The sequence below is a fragment of the Amphibalanus amphitrite genome, unplaced genomic scaffold (genome assembly GCF_019059575.1).
Source record: "Amphibalanus amphitrite isolate SeventyFive unplaced genomic scaffold, NRLGWU_Aamphi_draft 000019F_arrow, whole genome shotgun sequence".
Classification (NCBI taxonomy): Eukaryota; Metazoa; Arthropoda; class Thecostraca; order Balanomorpha; family Balanidae; genus Amphibalanus; species Amphibalanus amphitrite.
The window spans coordinates 285807-309617 of record NW_024881515.1 but is presented as its reverse complement, the minus strand read 5'-3'; the positions used below and the strand labels follow the sequence as shown (position 1 = coordinate 309617).

At 54.9% G+C, this 23811-nt stretch overlaps 2 protein-coding genes across 8 annotated transcripts in view; both read right to left on the bottom strand.

Moving 5' to 3' along the window:
- The window catches only part of LOC122389129 (spectrin beta chain, non-erythrocytic 2-like), a 106969-nt gene that overhangs the window by 73326 nt on the left and 9832 nt on the right, over positions 1-23811 (bottom strand). For all 7 annotated transcript variants that reach the window (XM_043380846.1, XM_043380878.1, XM_043380869.1 and 4 more), the window contains exon 2: positions 988-1332. In XM_043380846.1, coding sequence (XP_043236781.1) covers positions 988-1140 — 153 coding nt within the window. In that variant the 5' untranslated portion in view covers positions 1141-1332. The remainder of the gene's footprint in view (positions 1-987; positions 1333-23811) is intronic.
- On the bottom strand, positions 19341-21319 carry LOC122389169. Its single transcript, XM_043380926.1, has 2 exons — positions 20775-21319; positions 19341-20503 (listed from the first exon to the last, which is right to left on the bottom strand). The coding sequence occupies exons 1-2, from the start codon at positions 21113-21115 to the stop codon at positions 19486-19488; spliced, it is 1359 nt and encodes a 452-aa protein (XP_043236861.1). The 5' UTR covers positions 21116-21319; the 3' UTR covers positions 19341-19485.

Sequence of the window (23811 nt, the reverse complement as noted above, 5' to 3'; positions counted from 1 at the left end):
AGACAGAGACGGAGACAGACGGGGAGCGCTATAGAGACGAAACTAGAAATGGTGATCAGGAAACGAGAATGGAATTGAATATATAGATCACGGAGAAACAGGAGACGATCGGCCTCGCAGTTGCAACACACGTTGATCAGCCTCGGTCTGATCGGCGCCATCGCCCCAGGAAGAAATGCATGTTTGCCGCGGAGGCCGTGTGTTTGCCGGTAAGACGCCGGATGGAGTATTGGAGCGCGCGTGCAGCGCCCCGCGCGCACGGCGTAAACAGCAGAGCGTCGGCAGCGCGTGCATTCAGGGAATCCGGAGTTTTTAGTGGCGGCCGATCGCACACCGCCAAACATCGCTCCATTATCTGTGCTGTTAGCTGGGAGGTGATGTGCAAGTCAGCGCGTTTTGTCAGCACCGGCTGCCGCGCATGTGGTATCTGCCGTTAACTTTTTACACAGCTAGATTGCATGCAAATAAAACAGAGCGTTTTTTTTTTTGTAAGCATAAGACTATAAAAAGAAAACTTTTAGATAATACCTGCACTAAAAAAAAACTATAGAATACTAGCTCCTATAAACATGTCGTTTGCCGCGGCGATGACCACTCTAGGCACCATTTATAGCTCGTTCTGGTATGTTCTTCGCCGTTCGATACGACTTATCTTCAGACAGCGTTGTTTGCCCTCGGAGAACTTCAGACCGAGTCGGGAATGCGGCCGTATCTGGCTCTATCGGTCCAACTAAGGTCCAACTCAGACAGCAGGCCCATCTCGGACCGGGAGAGACGCAGCTGGTCCATCTGACACGACCAGAGGCGATGTGAGGCAGAAAATGAGATATAACTGAAGACTTGTCATCATGGGATGTAAATATTTACGAGTACAAAAGCAGCATGACGGATAATGCTGCGACTGTGCTTTTGGCGCGCACGCCAGGGCTCGTTTATGTTGGCTAGTCGGCGTGGGTTGGGAATGGTCATTGGTCAGCCAGCACTTACCTTGATAAGGAATGAGTTGATCCATTTTGTGAAGGTCTTTTTCTGGATGTGCAGTCGCTCCTCCTGCAGGGCCTTAATTCGGCCCGTCTCGAAATTTTTCACATCCTCCTTCTGGTTCAGATAGTCATACCCACTGCTCCCGTCTGTGCTCATGGCTGCCGCCGGCGGCGCACGCCGCGCGCCGCAATAGTCACTGCGCGGCCCACTGCGCCGCTATTGTCACTGCGCGGCGTATCACTGAGCCGCGATCGTCACTGCGCGGTGTGTCACTGCACTACGACTGTCACTGCACCACTACTGTCACTGGTATTTGCGCGAAGAAGCCTCGGATTCATATCACGAACCCTGAAGCACAGAAAGGGATCAGTTAGTCATGCCATGCACTGTGAGCCCACACTATGGGAGAGGGCTCAGAATTCAACAGTAAATAATATAGGTACACTTGGCAGATCAGACAGTGAAAAAGGCTTCGCAATCTGACTACTCTCGGGACAGCAAGATAGTAACGATAATGGTCACTGGCAGACTAGTTCTTGAGCATTGCAGTGCATATGTTGGTCAAACTTTAGCAAGTTAACTCACTAAACAAAAAATGGTACAGAAAAATTGTCGTCAATGGGCACTGAAAGTCGCTACCCCATGACTGGACTACTGCTTCGTACTGCCCGCCATTGTCCGGGACTTTCTGACGAGGGTGACGAACAATGGACAGACAGGGCCGACGGCAAAAATGACAGCACTAAATTGGTGCAGCTTCCCGGAACGGAGGGCGTGCGGCAGCAGAAGCGGGTCAACACACTGAAGGCGCACAGCGGCTACCCACAGCAGCGGCTGGGACCAAGGCGACTGAATTTCTTCTGCAAGTTTTAACAGCCCATACATGAGAAGCTTGCCGAGGCAGACAGGGTCACAAGAGCACACTTTGTTTGAGCACACAACAAACAAATCAGCACCAGCACCAGTCCGTGGTGGCCGCACCGCCGTCGAACCTACCGCCGCTCGGTAACGGAATGACACCCGACGCCAGGCCAGGGGCCGCGCCGTCGAAAACACGACCGCGCGACACCGGAGCCGTCCCGCCGGCTGTTTTTACCAGCTCGGTGGGCCGCTGACTGACTCACTGCCGGGCGAGAGGCGGCTGTCGAAGCTCTCAGAGCTGGCGGAGCTGCTGGGCCGAGCTGCGCGGCGCAACCACCCCGCGGCCAATCCGGCCCGGTACTGAGCGGCCGCCCGCCGGGCCAGGCAGTCAGCTGACAGCAGTGGACCTCTGCCGGCCGGTCGGCCGGCCGGCGCGGCGCCGAGGTCCCACGCGCAGTCGAGCGCATTGTTCGGCCAGCGACCAAGCGGTACGTGATCGCACTGCAGCCCAGCAGCCCGGCTATTGTCCGCAGTGTAGATTCAGGGAGCCAGTGCGGCTCGCCTCATGGCTGGGCTGGCTCAGGTCAGGTCAGACCCGCACCTGCAATATCGGGTCACTCACACAGCCCGACGAGTCATCACCGCCAGCACTCTACCAATCCTGTGAAGGCGTTGAATCAGATAAAGCCGAGACAATACTCTAGCCGCCGTGCACACTGCTCCCACATAAATCCTCAGCTGATCAAAAACCACCCACAGGCCACAACACTGGAGCGGACGGACAGAAGTGTGTGACATCTGGGACAATACGACGACTCTCCTGAACGGGTCCCACGCCGGAGATCGTCCCGAGATGTCGGTCATTATTTATGTGACGGCCGGCCCTACTGTGAGAAATGTCTGTTTGCGCCGATGGCGAAGGCGAGCTCAGGCCGCACGTCGCGGGTATAAATCGCCTGGTGAGCCGGCGCGGCGACAAAAAGTCGTGGTGAGCACGACTCACCGGCCGGTCAGCTGAGCGGCGGGGAGCCGAACAGGAGATATCGGCCCCAAATCGGCCCCAAACAGGGGCTCCGCCACAGGGGGGGTCGCGGGGGTCCGGACCCCCTCAATAATTTACCTGGGGGGTACAGTACCCCCCAATATTCCAGATACCTACCTATAAGCTTGTTTTCGCGTAAAAATGACTAAATCATTCACTATATGCATTTTGAGTGTGTTGACAGTCGTATAGCTAAGGAACTGAAGATCTAGAAATGTAGGGAACCCTTAAAATGTCATAGCAGACGAAGTGCTCGACAGTGACACTCACCGGTCTACGTGGGAGTGTCATCATTTCGCCATTTTTGTTATTACTATGAATGCATTTAAGATGGCTAGGATTAGCTAGGTATGCTAGAATTTGGCTATAATTTTGCGAGGGGGTCCAGCTTGTAGGGCACCTCATTGACACAACACCTGCCCTAAGAGAGCTTCAAATCGATCTGAGAATCCTCTTTCAATGTGAGGTCATCCTATAGTGTCGGGGGTCCATGTCGGTCCTTCAGAGCACCATACTAGTCTAAGCATCCTCACACCGTTCTGAGGTAATCTGCAATATATCTGCACAGGGCTCTAAATGCAGGTTCGTAGAGGTAAGACGTTCACAAGTCACAATCCCAACAGCAAGTGGAGCATTTTGATATCCATTTTCAGGTCAGGATAGGTCACACTCATCACAGAGACTGAATCTGAATGTCAAACTGTTAGCCTCTAAAAGGACTCTAAGTTGCTTGATGAGGGCAGGGCTTTCAAATCCTTACAATAACTGCTAAAGCCCTGGGCTTTCCTTTAAGTACGGCCTAGGAGAGCTCTACACTGGCTTTAGAGCCTACGTAGATACCTGAGGGCCTATGTAGGTCCCCAAGCCCATGCCAGTCACTGAGAGTCCAATGCGTTCTCTGATGGCCAATACCTTCCGCCTTTGGAGCGCGCAACACTGACCTCTACTCCTCAAGAACGTCAATTTTAGAGGCCGCCATGTCGGTGTCAATAGGGCTCTGCTCCTCGGTTTTCGATTCCTTATGCAAGTGAACCTTTGTTTTGCAGTTTAAAGCAAACCTCTTCCAATACAATTGTTAAGTTTCTTTGTACTCAAGAAAAACATCAATTTTTCGTCGATTTCGGGCACTGCGGTGGGGGGGGGGGGGTGGCATCCTGGTGATTTCTGGCGTTGCGGTGGCATCCCCTTGAATGCCACCCTGGATCCGCCAGTGAGGTTTTGTGTTTTGGGTCGGACCCCCCCAATCCCAAAACCGTGGCGGAGCCCCTGGGCCCCCAAACAGCCAGCTGGTCTGTGGTCGGCGCGGCGAACAATCGCCACCTCAACCGGCAGATAGCCCGGGCAATTAATGACAGCCGACAGCGCAACTTCAAAAAACGCCGAGACATGAAATATGATACAGAGCCGGGACAGCCGCCAATAACGGGATGGGAGCTGGACCAGCCGTCAATAAAGTAACGGTGCCGCCGCTTGCCCGGCTTTCAGATTCGGTGGCAGGCGATCATTACACTACCGAAACTGCACCGCCCGACACGTCACCATTACCAATTTGGAAAATAGGCACCTAGCGTGACTCAATTGGACCGAAATACATGTGACAAATGAGTCATTGTGGCAGCCGTCGATGTTTCGGACACGAACGTAGCACCCTGCTACCACACTTCAATGCTCCATTCCACTCCGTCCAATTTCAGCTGCGGTTGTCCATTGTGTCCCCTGTGTTCGCTCCAGTACAGGCGCCCTGTCCCGTGTCCGCTGTGGCACGTGATGCAGCGTCAGACCTCTGGCGCCGTCCGTGGCTGCCGCTCGCCCGTCAGGCCGCCACCGCACCGTGGGGCCTCTGAGTGCCGACACCGTGACGCTGCGCTTCCGGCGGGTTAGCATCACGTCACCGGTTCCACTCCCAGACCCATCTCCACCTGGAGGTCCTCTCCGCCCGTGCCTCCCCACAGCCGCACCCGCAGCCCAGAGCACACACGGAACAGACAGTGCACAGCCCAGACTCTGAAGTCTTCACAGACCCGCCAGTCAGCCGGCCCGGACCGTTGCACCGAGACCAACGGAACGGCCGTGGGAGGCAGCTACCGACCAACCGACCGCCGACCGTGGCAGTGCACGTGACCGTGGCAGCGCACGTGACCGTGGCAGCACCGGCTCAGGTTCCGATCGGAGTCCATTCACGGTCCCTGACCGGCCGCGGCGCCCCGGCGCGGTCTGCAGTGACCGGCGCCCCGCGGCGCCCACCAACCGGTCACGGTCCGCTCCCCGGTCCCGTGGCCACTCTGACCGGCGCGGCGCCGTGACGCCGTCTGGCAGCTAGCCGGCGATGACGCGCCGCCGATGACGCACCGGCGGCCGACGGTGACGCCGCGAGCCTGGAGCGAGCCAGGAGCCGCGTCACCGGCCCGCCGAGACGCCCCTCCAGCGGACGTCCAAAGTGGAGCGAGTTAAACGATTAGCTCAGGTAAATGGATGCGGCGAGGGCGCATTCCGCACGCCGGGCTGATGGGTCGCATAGGCCGCCACTGCTGGTCAGCGGTCGGCCTTCCGCATAGCTGACCGAGCCGCCACCATAGTAACCGCCCCTGGCACCGGCGCGACGCATGTCACCCGTCACGCGTCTCCATTTTTGCATCCAGGCCTGCCGAAGGTCATGTGACCGTGCACCGTGCAGCCCCATTCGCCGGAGCTCCGGGCCGTGTGGACGGCTCGGCGGCGGCTGACCGCCGTGAGGGCACTGTGCCGCCACCTACCGGACGCTGTGGCGTCACGAACCGCGGTCAGGAGCGGCGGGAGGCGTGCCGGGGTCGCTGAGCGCCACTGCGGCTCTGAGAGCGCAGCTCCGGCAGCCGACAGGCAGACGGGAGCGCCACGGCGGCCGCCGCAGCTCCAAGAGCGGTGCTCAGGAGACGGCAGCGGCCGCCCGATCACCGCGGCTCTGAGAGCGGAGCTCGGCAAACGGGAGCGGCCGCCCGGTCACCGCCGCGCCGGCCCCAGCTGCATGATGATACCGACCCGGGAGCTAGCCGAGCCGCGCGGCTAGGTGTAATAGATGGCCGGCCCGCCCACCGCCATCACCTTGCCGTGTGTATCAGCGAGCTGCATCCGGGTTATCACTGATGACCCAACCTCCGCCCGGCGCACCTCTGGGCTGACGTCCCGCCCGACCCGCCCCTAAACACACATAGCGCGGCCGTTGGCGCACCCGGTAACATTTCGAATCAAACGCAGCGGCGCGCCTGGCGCGGCGGTCGGCCGGCGAGCGCGCGAGCCAGGGCCGACCGTTGCCCGACTGATTGGCGGCAAACGGGTGGTGGCTGTGCACTGTGCAGTGTGCAATGTGCATCAGCAGCGCACCACAGCGGTGGCCGCGGCCCACAGCAATCAAGACAACAGGAGCTGCGAACAGCCCCCCCCCCCACAGCGGCAACACCCTGGATAAGTGGATAGCCGAGGCCGTTATGGCACGTATCGCAGAGCCCCGAAAAGCCGGTTCCCTAAGACCCTGTGCGCCACCGGAGGGTCCTCAGCGGTGGCCGACGTGCCCGTCTTGTGTAGCGGCTGGCAGCTGATCCCCGAGAGGCCCCATACGCCACCGGAGCCGTTCCGACTAACGACCAAGGGGAGCCACAGGCCCAGCATGGCCACGGCCAGTAGTGCGGCGGAACGGTGCAGCCAGGGGCCGGATCCGTTTGCAGGAATGGCTCGGCGGCTGCAGATGGGACTGGTGACCACCGCGGCGACCCGATCGCAGGCGAATCGGCGCTAAAAACCGGCCCGGACACGACAGCCTGACACACAGCTCTGTAGTACACACCGCAAAAAAGGCAGATGGCATTTTATCGTAACATCAAGAGCGTGAATATTTACAAATGTGTTCCAGTAGGCTTTCTCCAGCTTCCCGGAATCGGAACACGTTGTGTGGCAGGGTTCCAGTCCAATCACAAGGCCATGACACAAGGAAACATTGCGAGTACCAGGTAGCCGGTAAGCCATGTCAATCAAAATACCGACGTTTGACGGGCACGCCAATATCGGGCGGCGGCTGTCAATTTCAACCAGCGCTCACACCGGCGCGCGGCGGCTTGGAGCTGCGCCGAGCCAGTGTGGGTAACACCTCACCACCTAACACCCGTCCCTCCCCGTCTCTCTGACCACCCCGGAACACACTCACCGAGGACCACGGAGAACACTCGAACGTTCACGGTACTCCGCCCCACCCCGCTCAGCGTTCACTGTTCACTAGCCAGGCCAGGGTGGTCCCCAATCAGCCACTCGAGTGTGGCGGCACGCCCAGTCAGTCGGTAAATACAGATATGGGACTGTTACCAATGGACGCGGCGTCCCGATTAGCCCAGTGACTATAGGTACTCAGCAACTAAGCTGTTTAACCAACTACCTTATCAAAGGCATGAGTTGATCGCTTATCCCATAGATGAGTGGGATAGTGCATGGTTAAGCCCTGCATCCTTTCTATCACATGATACAATAGCACCGCGTCACGTGAGCTGGAAGCAGACCACGGCTCAATTCGAACACAATCAGGACTCTGTGCCAGATTGTTCCGTGTTCGACTAGTCCGCAACAGCTTCCGTCGGCGACCGGAAAGCAATCTTTGGGTCCTTCAAGCAGTGCCAAGACCGTCACCGGACTAGCATCAGCCCGCAGTAACGACCAGAACGGCTTGCTAACAAGGGTTCGCGCATTCCACGCAAGGACATGCCGGCGGCCGTCGCCGCCGTCACGTCGGTGGCTGCTACTGCTGCTGCGGAGGCCGAGGCCGCTGCAGGCCAACCAGCCGCTGCGGCAGTTGCAGTGGATTACAGCAGACCGGGCGGAGCAGGAAAACGGCCGGCCCGACCGTGAGAACCGGGCGGCGCGCCGGCCGGCGGCAAAAACGACGGCGGCCGACGGGGCACGGACGGCAGACGGGCCGGCACACGGACACGACGACGGCACGGCCGAAAACTGCGCCCGCCGCAAGGAATTCCCCGCCGCGGAGTCGCACAAAACGAGGTAAATGTTGTCACTGACAGCCCATCAGGGGCCAGCGGCGGAGGGTGGACTGGCAGGGCGAGTCTCGGGACCAGTCGGCCGTCCGAGCCTCCGAGGCCGCAGTCTGCCTGACGCCGGTCAGCGGGGAGCCGAGTCAGGGGACGAGAACCAGGGACACAGGCAGGCGGCGCCGTGATCGGCGATACGGGCAGTCCATCAGCCTGCACCTCGGCGACATGTATCACGCTGTACGGGAGAACGGCGTGTTCCCATGAGCCCGCCGGCCGCCGAGAAAAACCGCCCGTTCTCACCGATCACCGCCGTCCATCGGCCGGTATAAAAGCTCTCAGCCAACAGGTGTTCTCCAACACTACCTGGGAAGGCTCCCACATTCCGCACCGGCCGCCGAGTCAGCACTCCTCGCCGCACACGGCACGCGACACTCCCCGCGGTCGGCCCAGGACACGTGAAGGACGCCGGCCGGGTATGCAAACGAGGCACGTTCTACACGGGCCGCGCGCGCTGCCCGGGACACGGCGTCGGCCTTACCGAGCCGTCAGTAACGGGCAGCGGCTCATCTGCACCGGCGGGCGACGCGCACAGCGCGCCCCGCCAACGCAGAGGTCACCGTCGGACGGATAATTGGCAGCATTAGCATATGCCGAGAGGCCTCGTTACTAATGGTTCGTCGGCTGGCAGGCTCGAATGTCACCGGCTGACACGGCCGAGAGCTGAAAATGACGCAGCAACATGGGAACAACGGAAAACGTCACCCGCCGGATAGGGACGTCGTCGTCTGCTGAGGTCTCAGGGAGGTCACAGGCAAGGTCACCAAGAGCTGGTTACCAGGGGCAGTGCCGAGCTTGGTAAAAGGTTATGTTCCGGTGAAGTTGGACGATCCTTGGCGAACGATTGAGAGTGCATATCGCCACGGACAAAATACCAGGCGCCCTTCCATAGAGCCAAGAGCAGCATTTTCGTAGTTATCTTTCGGTCTCCAATCCCATGTCTACAGTTTATCTAGCACGAATTCAGCCCTTCCAGCGTTGTCGGAACATACGTCACGCTTATGTAACGCCATCGCTCGCCTCCTCGACCGTCCAGCGCGGCGGTCAGTGAGGCACTCAAGAACGGACAACTCTCGGGGATAAACACGGCCCAAAACCCTGTGCGACGACCGCTGCGCCAGACCACCCAGACCCGAAACCAGATCAGCAGAGACGCCGAAATCGCCAACTGGAGAGAGGATGCCGCCGGGTCGTTCTGAGCAGGCAGCTGGGGCACCAGGAAAACCGGCCAGTCCGTGCCGTGACGCAGTAGAACAGTGGCGCAGCGCATAGCACCGCGCAGAAGCGCAAGGCCGGGTTGAGGGCGGCGGAAAACGGCAGGAAATAACCCGGTCTTCAGCTACGAGCTCCAATCACTCATTACAAAACCGACCAGCGGCCCTTGGCACTCGGTGATCACGGCACTCAGCACCACTCAGCACTCAGTGATCATCGGGACGATGATTATTTTCGTAGCGTCGAGTGGCGCTCAGTTGTCAGCCGGCTGCATGGCTGGGGTCTGTGAGAGCGACATGTGTCGGCCCGCCACTCTGCCATACCAGCTGACTGGACCGGCGCTGCTGACTGCTGAGACAGGCACGACTGAGAGAGCAGTGTTTATAGGAATCGGCGGCAGCCCGCCGGGCCGGCGCCGAGCTCTGCGGCCTGACCGATCGGCACGCCCGACGACGGGCACAGTCCACCGGTTGGCCGGCACGGAACGCCAGTCCCCACACAGGTCACTGGTTACACTCGGCAATCAGACCACTCAGCGGGCGGGCAGCTGGCAATAGGAAACTGCCGATCGGTAGCAATGAGCCTGACACGGAAGGGCGGAAAAAAAAAACAAAATGCAACGGCCCCTTTGTCCTCAAACGCACTCCATCGCTGATGAAGCGTCAGTGGGTCAGCATGGAACACAAATTAGAGAATGAGTGCACGAGTTATTAGTGACGAGGTATTTATCACCGGATAGAACAGTTGGTCCATGCAAATCCACCGTTGCACTTCCTATTACCACCGCCATGCCCCGCCGCCATCCCGCCACTCCCCACAGAATGATCCGTCGTCGGCCGTCAGGGCGGCAGCTGTGCCCTCGCGGTCTCCCATTCCGCTGTAAACCCGGCCGAACCGCCCCCACTGACGAGCCCTTAACGAGCTGTCGCAGGCAGCTGGTCCGTATAGTCAGCAGCTGGTTCCTGGTCGGTCAACATTTTAGGAACAGGCGAACACCGCGTCCGAATTAGAACTGGAACAACATTGGATCAGAGCAAGGCCAGGAGAGCAGATCAATCCAAATGGTCAGAAGAGTCGTCGGAACTATGTAGATTTGAGCTGTCAGAAGCAGATGAGTCCGTGACCTGTCGCGATCCACAGAGATGTGCCGTGTGAACCAGGCGACGAGCAGAGCACCGACCGTCGCTCCGACCAATCGGGAAGCATCCGGTGACCCAGCTGAACTCGGAGGGTGAGGAACAGAGTTTGGAGGGCTCGCACTAACCCTCTCGTCACCGCCATCAGTTTATCGTCGCGTCACAGACGGCCTCAATCGTGCCAACGAGCCCTTCCGGCCTCCGTGGCGACAATGGCAGGGGCGGCGGATGGGACGACGGGCTGCGGAGGAGTCGAGGACGGCGGAACAGCGCGGCGGGGCCGCCGTGTTTATTTGCCGGTGTCCGGTCACTGCTCGGTCGCTGGGTTGCCCCAGACGCCGTCGTCTGGTACGGCGACGGTGACCTACTGCCGGAGACTGTTGACGACTCTGCATCGGCTGTGGACGGATTCTGGACGGTCCTGTACCGACTGTGGACTGCTCCATACCGCCGAGTCGCCTCTACCGACACGGCTGCCGACAGACTCCCTGTCCATGCGCGCCGACCGTAGTGTTTATGTTACCGACCTATGCGTGACACGCGGTCGGCGTGTTTAATGTCCGTTTAATGTAGACGGTCATTAGCAGTGACGAGTGATGCGCGACGTGTATAATGCAGAGAACGAGCTCGCTTACACCGAGCGATATTGAATGAGGCCAGCTTTGTTGCAAACGATGTCACTGACAAGGAGCAGGCTCGGCGCTCGGGTCTCATGACACCGTGTCCTTGTGAGGGCGGAAGACGCGTCCGAAGTCACCCATGATTACAGTCGCCGTGCATGGATGGCACAGCTAACAGACGGCTCGCAGAGCGAGGGCTCCTGTGGCCGGCAAACTGAGCTGAGCCTCGTGACCAGCCAAAACCACAATACCATTACACCTGTCCGGTGTCTCAGCCTGCAGAGTCCCGTCTCAGACAGAGCCAGCTCTCACAACAGAAGCAACCCAGTCAGAACTCCGCTGAACACACTCCGTCGGAGGGTAGGAAGAAGAGGAGCAGTGGAGGAGAATGTCGGGGACCAACAACTACAGGTGGACGTGCCATTTCGAGGAAGACATACCCGAGCCAAGACGTCAACGCGATAGTTTGTTTGCAAAAATGTAACGACCATGGTGCATGTGCTAATTTCCCCAGTTTTCGTGTCTGCACAAGGAAACACTTTCAATGTCAAGGATTGTTTAGCACAACTGATTCTATCCATGCAGAACCATCCTACATGAAACATACATTCCTCAGGACGCCATTATTGTCGCTGAGTTACAACGAACGAGGAACAACGAGGATCACGATGGCAGCTAGAATTTTCCACACAAGCCCATGTTCAGCTATCTAATCAATGGCCTCTTTTCTCTTCTCCTACACTCCTCCGCCTTGTCCCACCTTCTCGAACCTTCACCTCCAATTGAAATTCCACTTCCATCTCGACCTCCGCCACTGGCGGATCCAGACTTGCGTTTTGGGGGGGGCCAACTCCTGCAAGTAACCAAACCTAGGGTACCCCCAAATCCTGTTTTCTCATCGGATTTAGGCCACTTATTTTTTCGTCACAGCCCTGAAACGATATTTTTTTAAAACTAAAAATAAAAAATATAGAAATGGTAGCCCACCCAACCCGAGCCTAAATATTACTTTCAAAACACTTCAAATTGCTTTTGTCGACCAATTAGCCCGCTCCGGGTCGGTGCGTGGCGCAGCCTTCGCGGGCTGGGAGGTGTCGGTTGGACCCCCTGCCGTTCGGCCCCTGATTAAGCTAGAGCTCGCGGAAAAAAAAACAGGCGTGTTGCCCGTGAGTGACGAGACGAAGCCGATGATACCCGATTTTAAGGTCCTTGGTCATTGGTTGACCTTCCAGGGCGGTGTTTCACGGTCGTGCTGACAGCCGCTGACAGCGCATTCCGAGAGCTAAGGTCAGCCTTCGGTAGTGTTGTGGGTATAGGCTTGTTGATGTCTCCATTGAAACCAAAAGTGCCATCAGCGCTGGCAGCGGCTGGCAGCGTGCCGTGAAACACCGCCCAGGTCAGGTCACAGACCCAAAAGACGGAAAAATCAGGACCTGTCAGAACCTCCTAAAGTAAGGCTGTAATGCGTTTTTTTTTTGTGCTGATCACAAATTTCATGTTAGTTTGGATCATAGATAATGTCTTCGTGCGTTTAGACCATGTCGGGGCAGGTCAGGTCAGATCAACCAGTAGGGGTACTATACTTATGGGCGTCCGTATAGCAGGTGTCCACTACCACTGGCAGCTACGTAACATGATACGAAGGCATCAAAACTACTTAGTAAATGTTCAAATGGCTGCAAAATGCTAAATTCAAAATCAGCTAAACGAAACTATCCTAGAAACATGTTAAACTCGGAAAAGTGCACCGAGGTCATCAAAGGTCAATGACCTGACTTGACCGTAAGGTGACATTGGCATCCGCCCTAATGCGTGGGAGCAACATCATATCACATGTTTGAGCGTTTTAAACCACGAAAAGACTATGAAAGCGCGGATAATGTGAGCCGACATACGCCGAATCGCTATTCCGGCCAAACATGGCCTCCAACATGGCCAAACTAGGCCACAAGTCAAAGTTCACTTGGGTCAGGGTCATGAAATTTTCAGACTTTGTCACCATGAGGGTACTAAAGTTTCGTCGCGATCGGCTTCATGATACCTTACACGATAACTTCACACGTCGATCGAGAGTTAAAGCATGGATGAAGGAGAACCAGGGGATGAAGGTTCTTTCATCCATGGTTAAAGTGTGCAATAAGAACTTCTTGGGTGAAGACAAGACCAACACTTTTATCAAGCTCACAGATTTTTAATGATACGGTATTTTCTCTCTACCTACTACGCCCTTCTCACATTCATTTTTCTTAAGTGTTTTTGGGGACAAAAATATATGTTGTTCCCCTTTCAGGTTTGGGGGCATGACCCCGTGGCCCCCTGGATCCGCTAGGCCGAAACTAACTAGGTCGTTTTCAAACGGTCTGATATTTCAGGTCATAGTTTGCAAACGGCCGGTGTTTTCAGGTAGTTTCATATGGCCTGACTGGGCCAGGCCGTTTGCAAATGGACCGAATTTTCATACGGCCTGTAACATATATTCAGATTTCGACATCTGTCGTAGCATCAAATGCTGATGTGGCGCACTCAAAAGCCGGAATTGGTCCTTGGATGCCGTAAGGACCCTTTTAAGAAATAAGTGACCCGACTGACCCTTAGAGATTGGCCTGAGCTGTGACCGAAATAAGTCTTTTACCGTTTCGCAGGAAGGGACAAAAAGGTCCCTCATATGCTTCTTGTACAATTACGAAACAAAACAAGTTTTTTTTTCAACGAAAACTCAGTGAGTTTTCCTAAAAAATTTATTGCGCATATTCCGTGAATGAAAAGTTGCCGGGTCATGTCAGGTCAGGCTGCCAGAGCAAGTTTGTTAACTTGACAGCTCAATCGATATTTATGCAATAAGACCTTCTCGGGTGACGATAAGACATGACGACACTTTATGAAGGAAGCTAGTAAACCCGGTAGTTTCTCCATAGGCGCGGGAACCGGGGGGAGGGGGCAGTGGTGGCAGCTTGCCCCCCCCCCCCCAACTCTGGGGCCGTGCGGGCGGTGCCCCCACAACTTTCAGACAGAATACCGCTCCTTTTTGCAAATGTTTTCTTTTTTTGTTGAAAAAGCCAAGGGATGAAAAATAAGTGGCCTAAAACCGGCGACAAAACTATATTTGGGGGATCCTAGGTTGATCTCTATCATGGTGTGACCTCCCCCCCCCCCCCCCCGTCTAAAAGTAGTTCCCGCGCCCCTGGGTTTCTCTACGCTATTGAATCACGCTGCTGATTCTAGTAAGTATCTACTACACAACCTTCTCACATTAATTTTTCTTCGAGCGTTTTGGGGGGCCAAAAGATTGTTGGCCCCCTCTTTCAGGCTTTTTGGGCCCATGGCCCCGGTGGCCCCCTTGAATCCCCGGTGCCCCCACAACTTTCAAACGGAGTACCGTCCTTTTTTGCAATTGTTTTCTTTTTTTGTTGTTGAAAAAGCCAAGGGATGAAAAATAAGTGGCCTAAAACCGGTGAGAAAACTAGATTTGGGGGGACCCTAGGTTGATCTCTATTATGGTGTGCTCCCCCAGTCTGAAAGTAGTTCCCGCGCCCCTGACTTTCTCTACGCTATTGAATCACGCTGCTGATTATAGTATCTACTACGCAACCTTCTCACATTAATTTTTCTTCAAGCGTTTTAGGGGCCAAAAGATATGTTGGCCCCCTCTTTCAGGCTTTTGGGGGGCCATGGCCCCGGTGGCCCCCCTGGATCCGCCAGTGGGGGCGGTGCCCCCACAACTTTCAGACGGAATACCGTCCTTTTTTGCAACTGTTTCTTTTTTTGTTGAAAAAGCCAAGGGATGAAAAATAAGTGGCCTAAAACCGATGAGAAAACTAGATTTGGGGGGACCCTAGGTTGATCTCTATTATGGTGTGCTCCCCCAGTCTGAAAGTAGTTCCCGCGCCCCTGACTTTCTCTACGCTATTGAATCACGCTGCTGATTCTAGTAGGTATCTACTACGCAACCTTCTCACATTAATTTTTCTCCAAGCGTTTTGGGGGGGGGCCAAAAGATATGTTGGCCCCCCCTTTCAGGCTTTTGGGGGGGGCCATGGCCCCGGTGGCCCCCCCCTGGATCCGCCAGTGACCTCCGCCTCTGCCTTCATCACCACTGGCTCCACACCTTCCTCTGCTCCTCCTCCGCCTCTCTCCATCTCCTGCTCCTTCTCCTCCGCCTCTCTCCATCTCCTGCTCCTTCTCCTCCGCCTCTCTCCATCTCCTGCTCCTTCTCCTCCGCCTCTCTCCATCTCCTGCTCCTTCTCCTCCGCCTCTCACCATCTCCTGCTCCTTCTCCTCCGCCTCTCTCCATCTCCTCCTCCTTATCCTCCGCCTGTCCCAGCAGACCATGACCGGCTCACACGATTAGCTCCGGCTGATTAGCGGTGCTGGCAATTTGCCCAGAACACGGCGATAGCGATAGAACGCTGGACCGAGCATGACCGGACTGGGCTATGTCCGGTCAGGTTAGGTCGATACTGCCAGGTCATGTCAAGATAGGTTAGGTCGGGTCACGTTGGTCGTGGTAGATCGGCCCGCTCACGTCAGGTTAAGTTGGGCCCAGCCAACAAGTTGTATTCGCCGAATCGGGTCAGGTTCTGCCAGCCCAGCTCAGCTCGGCTCGCCTCGCCTCGGTCCCCGGCCCGTCCGTCCGTCCCGGGCGGAGAGCGCCGGGGCGGAGCTGTCGATCGGCGCGCGATGACCTTCCGCGGCCGGCGACCGGCCTCGCCGGGGGAGCGCGCTCCGAGCCGTCACCCGGCTGAGTGATGCAAATCGGAGGCAGCAGGGAGCGCCGCGCGCCGGCCCTGCGCCGAGCGGCGGCCGACGCAGCCGACACGACCCGGCGACCGAGCGAGAGGGATGCAAATCACCGGCACACGCCGCCGCCGAGGTGACGAACGTCGTGCGATCACGTGAGGCGTCGGTGACTGGCGAGTCCCCAGCCACCAGCAGCGCTGTCACAACATGTTTCACAACTGCTCCCATCAGTGGCCAGGCTCTGCTGAGTTCCATCAGTTTACGAACGAGGCCAGCCAAATACGGCACGGGTGCAGCCCACGGCGGCAGGGCCAAAATTGTCGGGCCGGCCCCGCCCGGAGGCGCTCCTGGGGCGGGGCTCGGCATCAGATCACCTCTCGGCGGGTAGAACACGGTCATCAGCTGTTCTACACTCGGCTCTGCACCGTTCGTAGGGAGTAGGGCGGCGGGCGGGTGCCGGGAGCTCTACCGAGCGGGCCGATACGATCGCGGAGGAAATACCGCACGTTCCGCGGCCGGTCCACGCACGAATGCCCGGTCCAAACTAACTGGACCGGGTTGGACCGGATCGGGCTGGACCAGACAGAGTTGGCTGGATTGGACGCATGTGACGCGGTAGCCACCAAATATTCGGTACTGTTATACACATCAATCCGTTGCCACTCCGTAAGGCCGTGGATTCTCGTCATTCAGTTGTCGAGAGCACTGGGCTCGTACAACGAACGTCACGGTACAAACACCAATGACAGGACAGTCCTGGCGAATGACAGATCAAACTGTAGAAACTGATTGCTGATTAATGATCCAACTGACTCAGAAGGTCTGCTCGGTCCGGCGGGTGGAGTGTTTATCTTGGGCAATGCAGCGCTAACAATCAAAAGGTACGATGAAATACCACGCCGTGATCAATTGATCATCAATCTCCCGGCCGTTTATTCAGGAGGACAGCGACGTTAATTATGGCCACGCCTGGGCATGAGCACAAACAAACGCCGGGCGTCTCAGAGCGCGACCGGCTGTGTCACAGACACGAGTCGCGACCCGCTGACCCTGTCATACACGGCACAGACACATGTCTCCGACTGGCAGCAGCGGGTCACATACCCGCGTCTGTGTTCACAGTTCCATGAATGTGACGGGTCGGCAGTGACCGCCACCTAACGACAGAGCGAAGGGCGTCCTGCGCCGCTCTCTGACCGGACGGCAGCAGGGGCCCAGTGAGAGTGACCTTCCTGACGCTCCTGTCTCTCCAAACCTGGCGCCGGCAGGCCAGGGTCACCGCCGTCCCACAGCAGGCCAGCCGGCTGGACACCGCCGTCCCATAGCAGGCCGACCGGACACCGCCGTCCCATAGCAGGTCAGCCGGCTGGACACCGCCGTCCCATAGCAGGCCGACCGGACACCGCCGTCCCATAGCAGGCCGGCCGGACACCGCCGTCCCATAGCAGGCCGGCCGGCTGGACATCACCGTCTCATAGCAGGCCAGCCGGCTGGACATCGCCATCCCATTCGCCTCGTGCATTGGAAACTACTTGGCGAGGAAATAGGATACCGAACTTGGCGCAGCTGCGACAAATTGTAAAAGCAACGGTAAAAAGCTTACAGAACCAGTTTGGGGTTGGAGCTGTTGGCTGTCCTTTGGGTTCGCTCTCAAGTTCTCGACTGAAATTTTTTTTACTGGTGTTGTTAGATAAGTTCACAATCTCCTGATATTTGCAATGACACGATATAAGAGCAATGTGATATGTGCAGTGCCGCAGTGCAGCGCCAGAACTCGACGTTGGAAGGTCAGCTTGCACATGGTGCCGAAGGAACCAAAGCTCAGGAAGCGATGGGAAATAGCTATCAGAACTGGGAAGAAGTTGACACCGAGCATGAAGGTATGCTCTCAACATTTCAAGGAAGAGGACTTCAAGCCCACAGGTGTGTATTTTAGTTTTCACTTAATACATGTAACTTTCCTTGGAGTTTTCGCCAAGGTTTCTAGGATTATCTGACAGGGAGCAGGGATGTTGGTACCTCGATCTTGTTTGTATTTTTGTGCATTGTTGAAAGGTTAGGAATTGGTCATGAATCACTGTGGTTTTGAAAGAAAGCAATTTTTTTCACTGTGGAGTTGGAGAAGTCGTGAAAATGTTACTATCTTAGCAAGCGACGAGGGTTAAAGGAACTTTTCGTTCAATGTTTTTTGCATAACATTTAACAGCGTTGTGACTTGTGAGACCAAGAGACAAGGTACCTATAAGATACCAAGGTGTAAACAAATATTTTTTCTCAGTAGTGATAATATTCCCTGTCTTTTTCAGTGAGTTCCCGCATGAAAAGGTACCTCAAAGAAGATGCAGTTCCATCTCTCAATCTTCCTGTGAGATCATGTGACGGGCCGACAACATCGGAAAGTGCAGCAAGGAGGGCAGAGAGGATACAGAAGAGAGAACAAGGTTTTGAACAGCTTCCTCATGCTGAAGATGATGAGGAACAAAGTGTCAATATCATGGATGAGTTACATGATGTGTTAAAACAGGACATCGGAGTGCAAGTGTCATTGACTGAGATGGTGTCTGGTCGCTTGAACCTTTTTTCACTTCTTGATTCAGATCAAAAGTTGAGTGTTATGACTGGCATTCCATCGTTTGATATCCTTTCTTCATTAGAGAAACTGGTGCAGGTAGAGCTACCATCTGTGCGAGATGTGGAAAGGGGAATCATTGTGACAATGATGAGACTTAAAAGAGGTCTTACATTCACTGCTCTGGGTGTGCTCCTTGGCACTGATAGGAGCACATGCAGTAGACTCTTTGCCACAGTACTCCCTGTGCTAGCTGGTATCATGAAAGATGTGTTGTCATGGCCCACAAAAGACCAGGTTGCCAGGAACATGCCAAAGTGCTTCCATCAATTTCGCAAAGTGCGGGTGGTCCTTGACTGTACTGAGGTATCTGTGGAGAGGCCCAACTGCCTTGATTGTCGCATATCATCCTACTCTCACTATCATGGTGGTGAGAGTGTCAAAGTCATGATTGGTTGCTCCTCTGCTGGTACAATCACTTTTGTGAGTGATGCATATGGAGGGAAGGCATCTGACAAAAAAATATTCAATGGCAGTGACCTTCTGGGGAAATTAGAACCTTATGTAGATGCTGTCATGGTTGACAAGGGCTTTATGATTGATGATGAATGTTTATTCAATGCCATTGAACTTGTCCGTCCTCCTTTTTTGAAGAGTAGCAAACAGCTGTCAGCCGCTGACGCGAAGCTAACCAAAAAGATAGCCTGTGCCAGAGTCCACGTAGAGAGAGTCATTCAAAGGGTGAAGCAGTATAGTGTCTTAAAAAACAAGCTGCCCTGGAGCATGATGCCATATGTTAACCATATCTTCACAGTCATTTGTGGACTCACCAACTTGTCACCGCCAATCTTGGCAGATGACAAGTTCTAGTGTCGCCTTGATGCTGGTCATGATCACATGATGTGTCAGTGAGTACCTTGTTGTTTATGGCACTCAGTGGTGTTTCATTCACATGAGAAATACTACTGCTGGCAACTCTGACATGCTGTGCTATGAATACATTTGCAATCATGAGGCACTTTGGACTTTTTCTTCTGTGGGCTGTATGAGAAAATGTCACAATGATCAGTGGCAAAAATCACTATTCAGTTGGTTGGTAACAAGACAAATGTCACAAGTCATACACATGTATTGACAAGTATTCAGTCATACACTTGGTGACAAGACGAATGTCACAAGTCATACACATGTATTGACAAGTATTCAGTCATAAACTGCTGCACTGCACAACCAAGTAGCCTGGTAGGTGCCCTACTCCTCACTGGCGAGCAAGATGTGGAAGGAGGATGTCGAAGTAAACTGAATACAAGGTACCAACCAGGCTACCCAGGTATCCATCATCACGCTCGACCTGGATTATGGCGATGTCACCCATGCCTGCCAGCACCAAGTCGCAAGAGTTCACCTTCAGGATAGCCATGCCTAACTGCACCTGGCCATAGTACTGGTGGTTTTTCTTCAGGGTAGCATTTTCACCATCAACGTCTAGCCAGCGCACCTTTCTCTCACTGATGATGTCTGCTGCCGACATAGTTTTGCCACACACAGGGCTTTTCACTTCCACCAGTCGCACCGCCTGACCGTCATGCATCACAACGCCATCTGGTGAGCATCCAAGCCATGGACAGCCTGGCTGTACAAGGAGCCCACACGTCACAAGCTTTCCCTGACAAACACCCTCATACAATTCCAGGGCATGCTTCTCTGCTTTGATGCCATGCGCAGTTGCACTGTTCCCCGCCCAGCATTGGGCCTTTTCCAGACTCCTCAATTTTTGTTCCCAGTCCCCACCCCTTTTTGAATAAGTCATGAGGCTATGGCAGACAGAACCAGTGATCCTCACTTCTCTTTCGCGACGCCACATCTCTGAACCCTGAGGAGCTAGGGCAATGTTAACAGCCTTCTCAGTGGTCACTGTGACACGCTCATCATAAAACTTCCTGACCTCTTCCTCCAGGTCTGGCTCACCACAGGAGATTGCACCGCTCGATACAAGAAGTGTGACATCTTGGCGCTTTCCATCCAGAGCATCACACACACTTTGCTCTGGCTCACTACCATGACCGCGTTCGAACAGGGCCAGCGCTGAACCAGGAGCAGCTCGTACCAGTTCTTCCAGAGCAGATCCAGCACTGCTCTGTCTGGAGGGAACTGGTACTACATTCACATGGCAGAAGTCTGCAATTCTTTTGCCCTCATATGGATGCTTCCCACCTGTTTTCCATTTTTTCTTTAGGTCAGTGGTTGAAAGCTCCTCCAGGTCATTGATATCATGCCTGCAACAAAGTAGAACTCTGTCAGTAATTGCACAGGCATATCAGTCAGGGAAATTGTGGTTATTTTTTAAACTTTCCATTTCTGGAAAGCTGTTCCAAAATGTAAACCAGTAGCGGGTTCAAGGCCATCTATGGGTTTCCCACTCTATTAAGTTCCTTAAAACCAGATGTTTTTTTTTAGTTTGGACTGGTGAATCAGACTGGTGCTATGCCAGCCCAGCCAGGTCAGAGTATAACAGTAAGTAGAGCAGTAAGTAACAATAAAAATTACCTGTTGATGTAGACTAATGTAGCTGCAACATGCTTGCAGGCACCAGCCAGGCCAGCCTTGCATGAGCACAATGCACCCTTGATGCATCCGCTCCTGCTCAGAGTGACTCGTATCTCATGAGGAGGTGCCTTCAGATTCGATGTTTGCAGGCACAAAGAGCAAATCACAACATCTTCGGTTTTGTCGGTTTTGTTTGATGAGTCAACACCACAACAAAGTAAGTGCTTACTGTTCAGGATCGACTCTCCCTCCTTCAGACAGCGCACGCGACCTTCCTTGTACCCCTGAAACTCTGCCTCCAAGAAATCTAAAATGACGTCTAGTCCAAGATGAAAAGGCATGCTTTCTTCTTCTTAGGCCGCTATTACAATATTCCCGATATTCTTGAATCAACAAACACCATCCAAAGTCCTCCAAACACCTCAACGACCCACACAAATCCACGCAATCCACGCATCAATCCTAACGTTCGACGCATCTGCGCCAAGTTCGGTATCCTATTTCCTCACTAGCGCCACCCCTAAATTGCGGACAGTGCACGAGGCGAATAGCAGGCCAGTCGGCTGGACACCGCCGTCCCATAGCAGGCCACCAGCGCCTCTGAGCGTCTGTCGCCGCCATACTCGGTCGCTGTGTATCGGCGCACCCCGGCCGGCGACAGGGGCGGGAGAGTGACACGACCCAGCCGCCTCCGCCGCCGCCGCCCCTGGACACTCCGCCACTGCACTGAGGACGGCAGCGGCGGCAGTGGTGGCGGAGAGCAGTCGCAAGTATACACGTGTCGACGGACCGTTTCTGGAATCCTTGCACATGTTTATTTAGCGAAACACGGCTTATTTGTGGAAGCGAAACCCGAGAGTCGCGTGCCTGGCTAGGCTGAACGATCGTCCTTGGGCAAAATCCTACTGAAACGAGTAACGACCCACAGTTAGTGAACAGTATGTGCACCACAGAGCCATCACGCCGTCCATTGCGTAGACCAGCCTCTCTTGAACTGACCGCAAAAAACGACGGTTGGTTTGAAATGTCACCAGACATCATCTGGATATCAATGATGGGTGTCAGCCATGTCTCTTTTGCAAGTAACGCAGTACAAATTGGGCGTGTTCTTCCCGCGAAGATGTTGCTGATAACTTGCCAGTCATCCTTGCAGCGAGGGTACCAGAAAACCGCGTCTCTGAAACACGGGACTGGAACGTTTCACTTCAGAGATAGCATCGTAAGCCGTGCAGGGTAAAAAAATGAACTTATCTTATCGCATATTCCAGTAGCTCAGCGCACCGCCATTTCGCGATCGTTTTCGGTCGATAGACGTTTGCTTTGAGAAATGTTAGGAAGAATGATGGGCGCAGTCACCTTATGGACAGGTCGACTCTTCTTGTGCAATAGGGTGTGTCATCAGTAACAGAACCAAATGCCGTAAAGAAATTCCTTGGCACTGAGACCTGCAAACACACGGCATAGCAACCGTTTTTGCAAAAAATTAAAATTCGTGCGGCGCCAGCCGTTCAAAGTTTTGGCGCCCGGCGTTGCAGTCTCCAATGCTGAGCGTCACCCAGCACTGCGAGTAACACCAAGTATTGCAGCAGGTAATAATGCAAAATAGCTACCGCTGAAAATGATGCTTTTGAGCGCTTCTAAGGCTGATTGTTGCAAAAAGCATGTCATTAGAGTGTCCAATTACTGTTTTTATTGTGCTCAATGAATTAAATCGAGCATTGCTACTGAAACTAATGAAAAAACTGCCCGATTTTGAGAAGCGGGCGGGGTGGAACTGGAGGCGGAGACGGGAAGTGACTCAGATTCGTCTTCTGAAAACACCGACTCCGTGGCATCCTTTGGGCGGTGCTTCTTCTTCTTCTTCTTCTTCAGCATGTCATCTCGTGTGACCCGGCCCGTCTCCACCAGGATGTCCCGGATGAGTCTAGCCTCGGTGGAAAGGATCTCCCTCAGCGTCGGCAAAGGGCCCCACGGGCGGGTCCGTGGCCCCTGGTAGGCGGGGTAGTCGACCAACAGGTGTTTGGCCGAGTCCGGTTCGTCGCAACGGACTTTCTCGTCAGACTCGGCCGGACCAAGTCGGAATCGGGTGTCTCCGGTGAGTGGGGAGCAGCTCACGCGGAGCTGTGCCACTGTGATCGACGCTCGGCGGCCCAGTTCTCTCTCCGTGGCCCAGAGCGCCACATCGTCCGCATTCGCAGATGTGTACCTCCAGTTCCCGAGCCGCAGTTATAGCCGGTCATACGAGCCTGCAGGGTTAGCGTCCGATGGCTGCGTTGGTCCTTCAGGAAGACAGCCTCCTGCTGAGTGACTCAGTGGGCGATGAGATTTGTGCACCTGCTCTGAGAGTTACACTTGCATTTGGCGATATCCAGGAGTTGTTGAATTATGCAGTGGCGGCGCTTTGTTCCTTCCTGTGTCTCTGGTGTTTTGTTCAGAAGTCTGTAGGGCTGTCTGTAGGGCTTATAGCAGTCCCTTTTGATCACTTTCGTCGTGTGTTTTACATAGATCGCGAACAGGGATTCCTTCATTAGTTCAGAGTTGCCTTGTCCTTTTTTTCGCCACCGCCCTAAATGCACTATTTGTTGGATTTCTTCTTTGAGCACTCAGCCACCTGACATAACTGAAGGCCTCTGCTTTAGTCAGCAGTCGCTGTTGGGACAAAAGTGCCGGCTGTCCTATCACGAAATGTTTTGTACGCGGCCGTGTCACTTTCGGCAGGGCCCTATGCTATCCGGATCATAATTCACGAGGCGAAAAAAAACGTAGCTAATTAGGAAATGCCCATACGACAATTATAGCACGACACAGGGAACCAGCAAAGCGCCGCCACTGCATAATTCAACAACTCCTGGATATCGCCAAATGCAAATGCAACTCTCAGAGCAGGTGCAAAAGTCTCATCGCCCACAGTCACTCAGGAGGAGGCTGTCTTCCTGAAGGACCAGCGCAGCCATCGGACGCTAACCCTGCAGGCTCGTATGACCGGCTATAACTGCGGCTCGGGAACTGGAGGTACACATCTGCGAATGCGGACGAT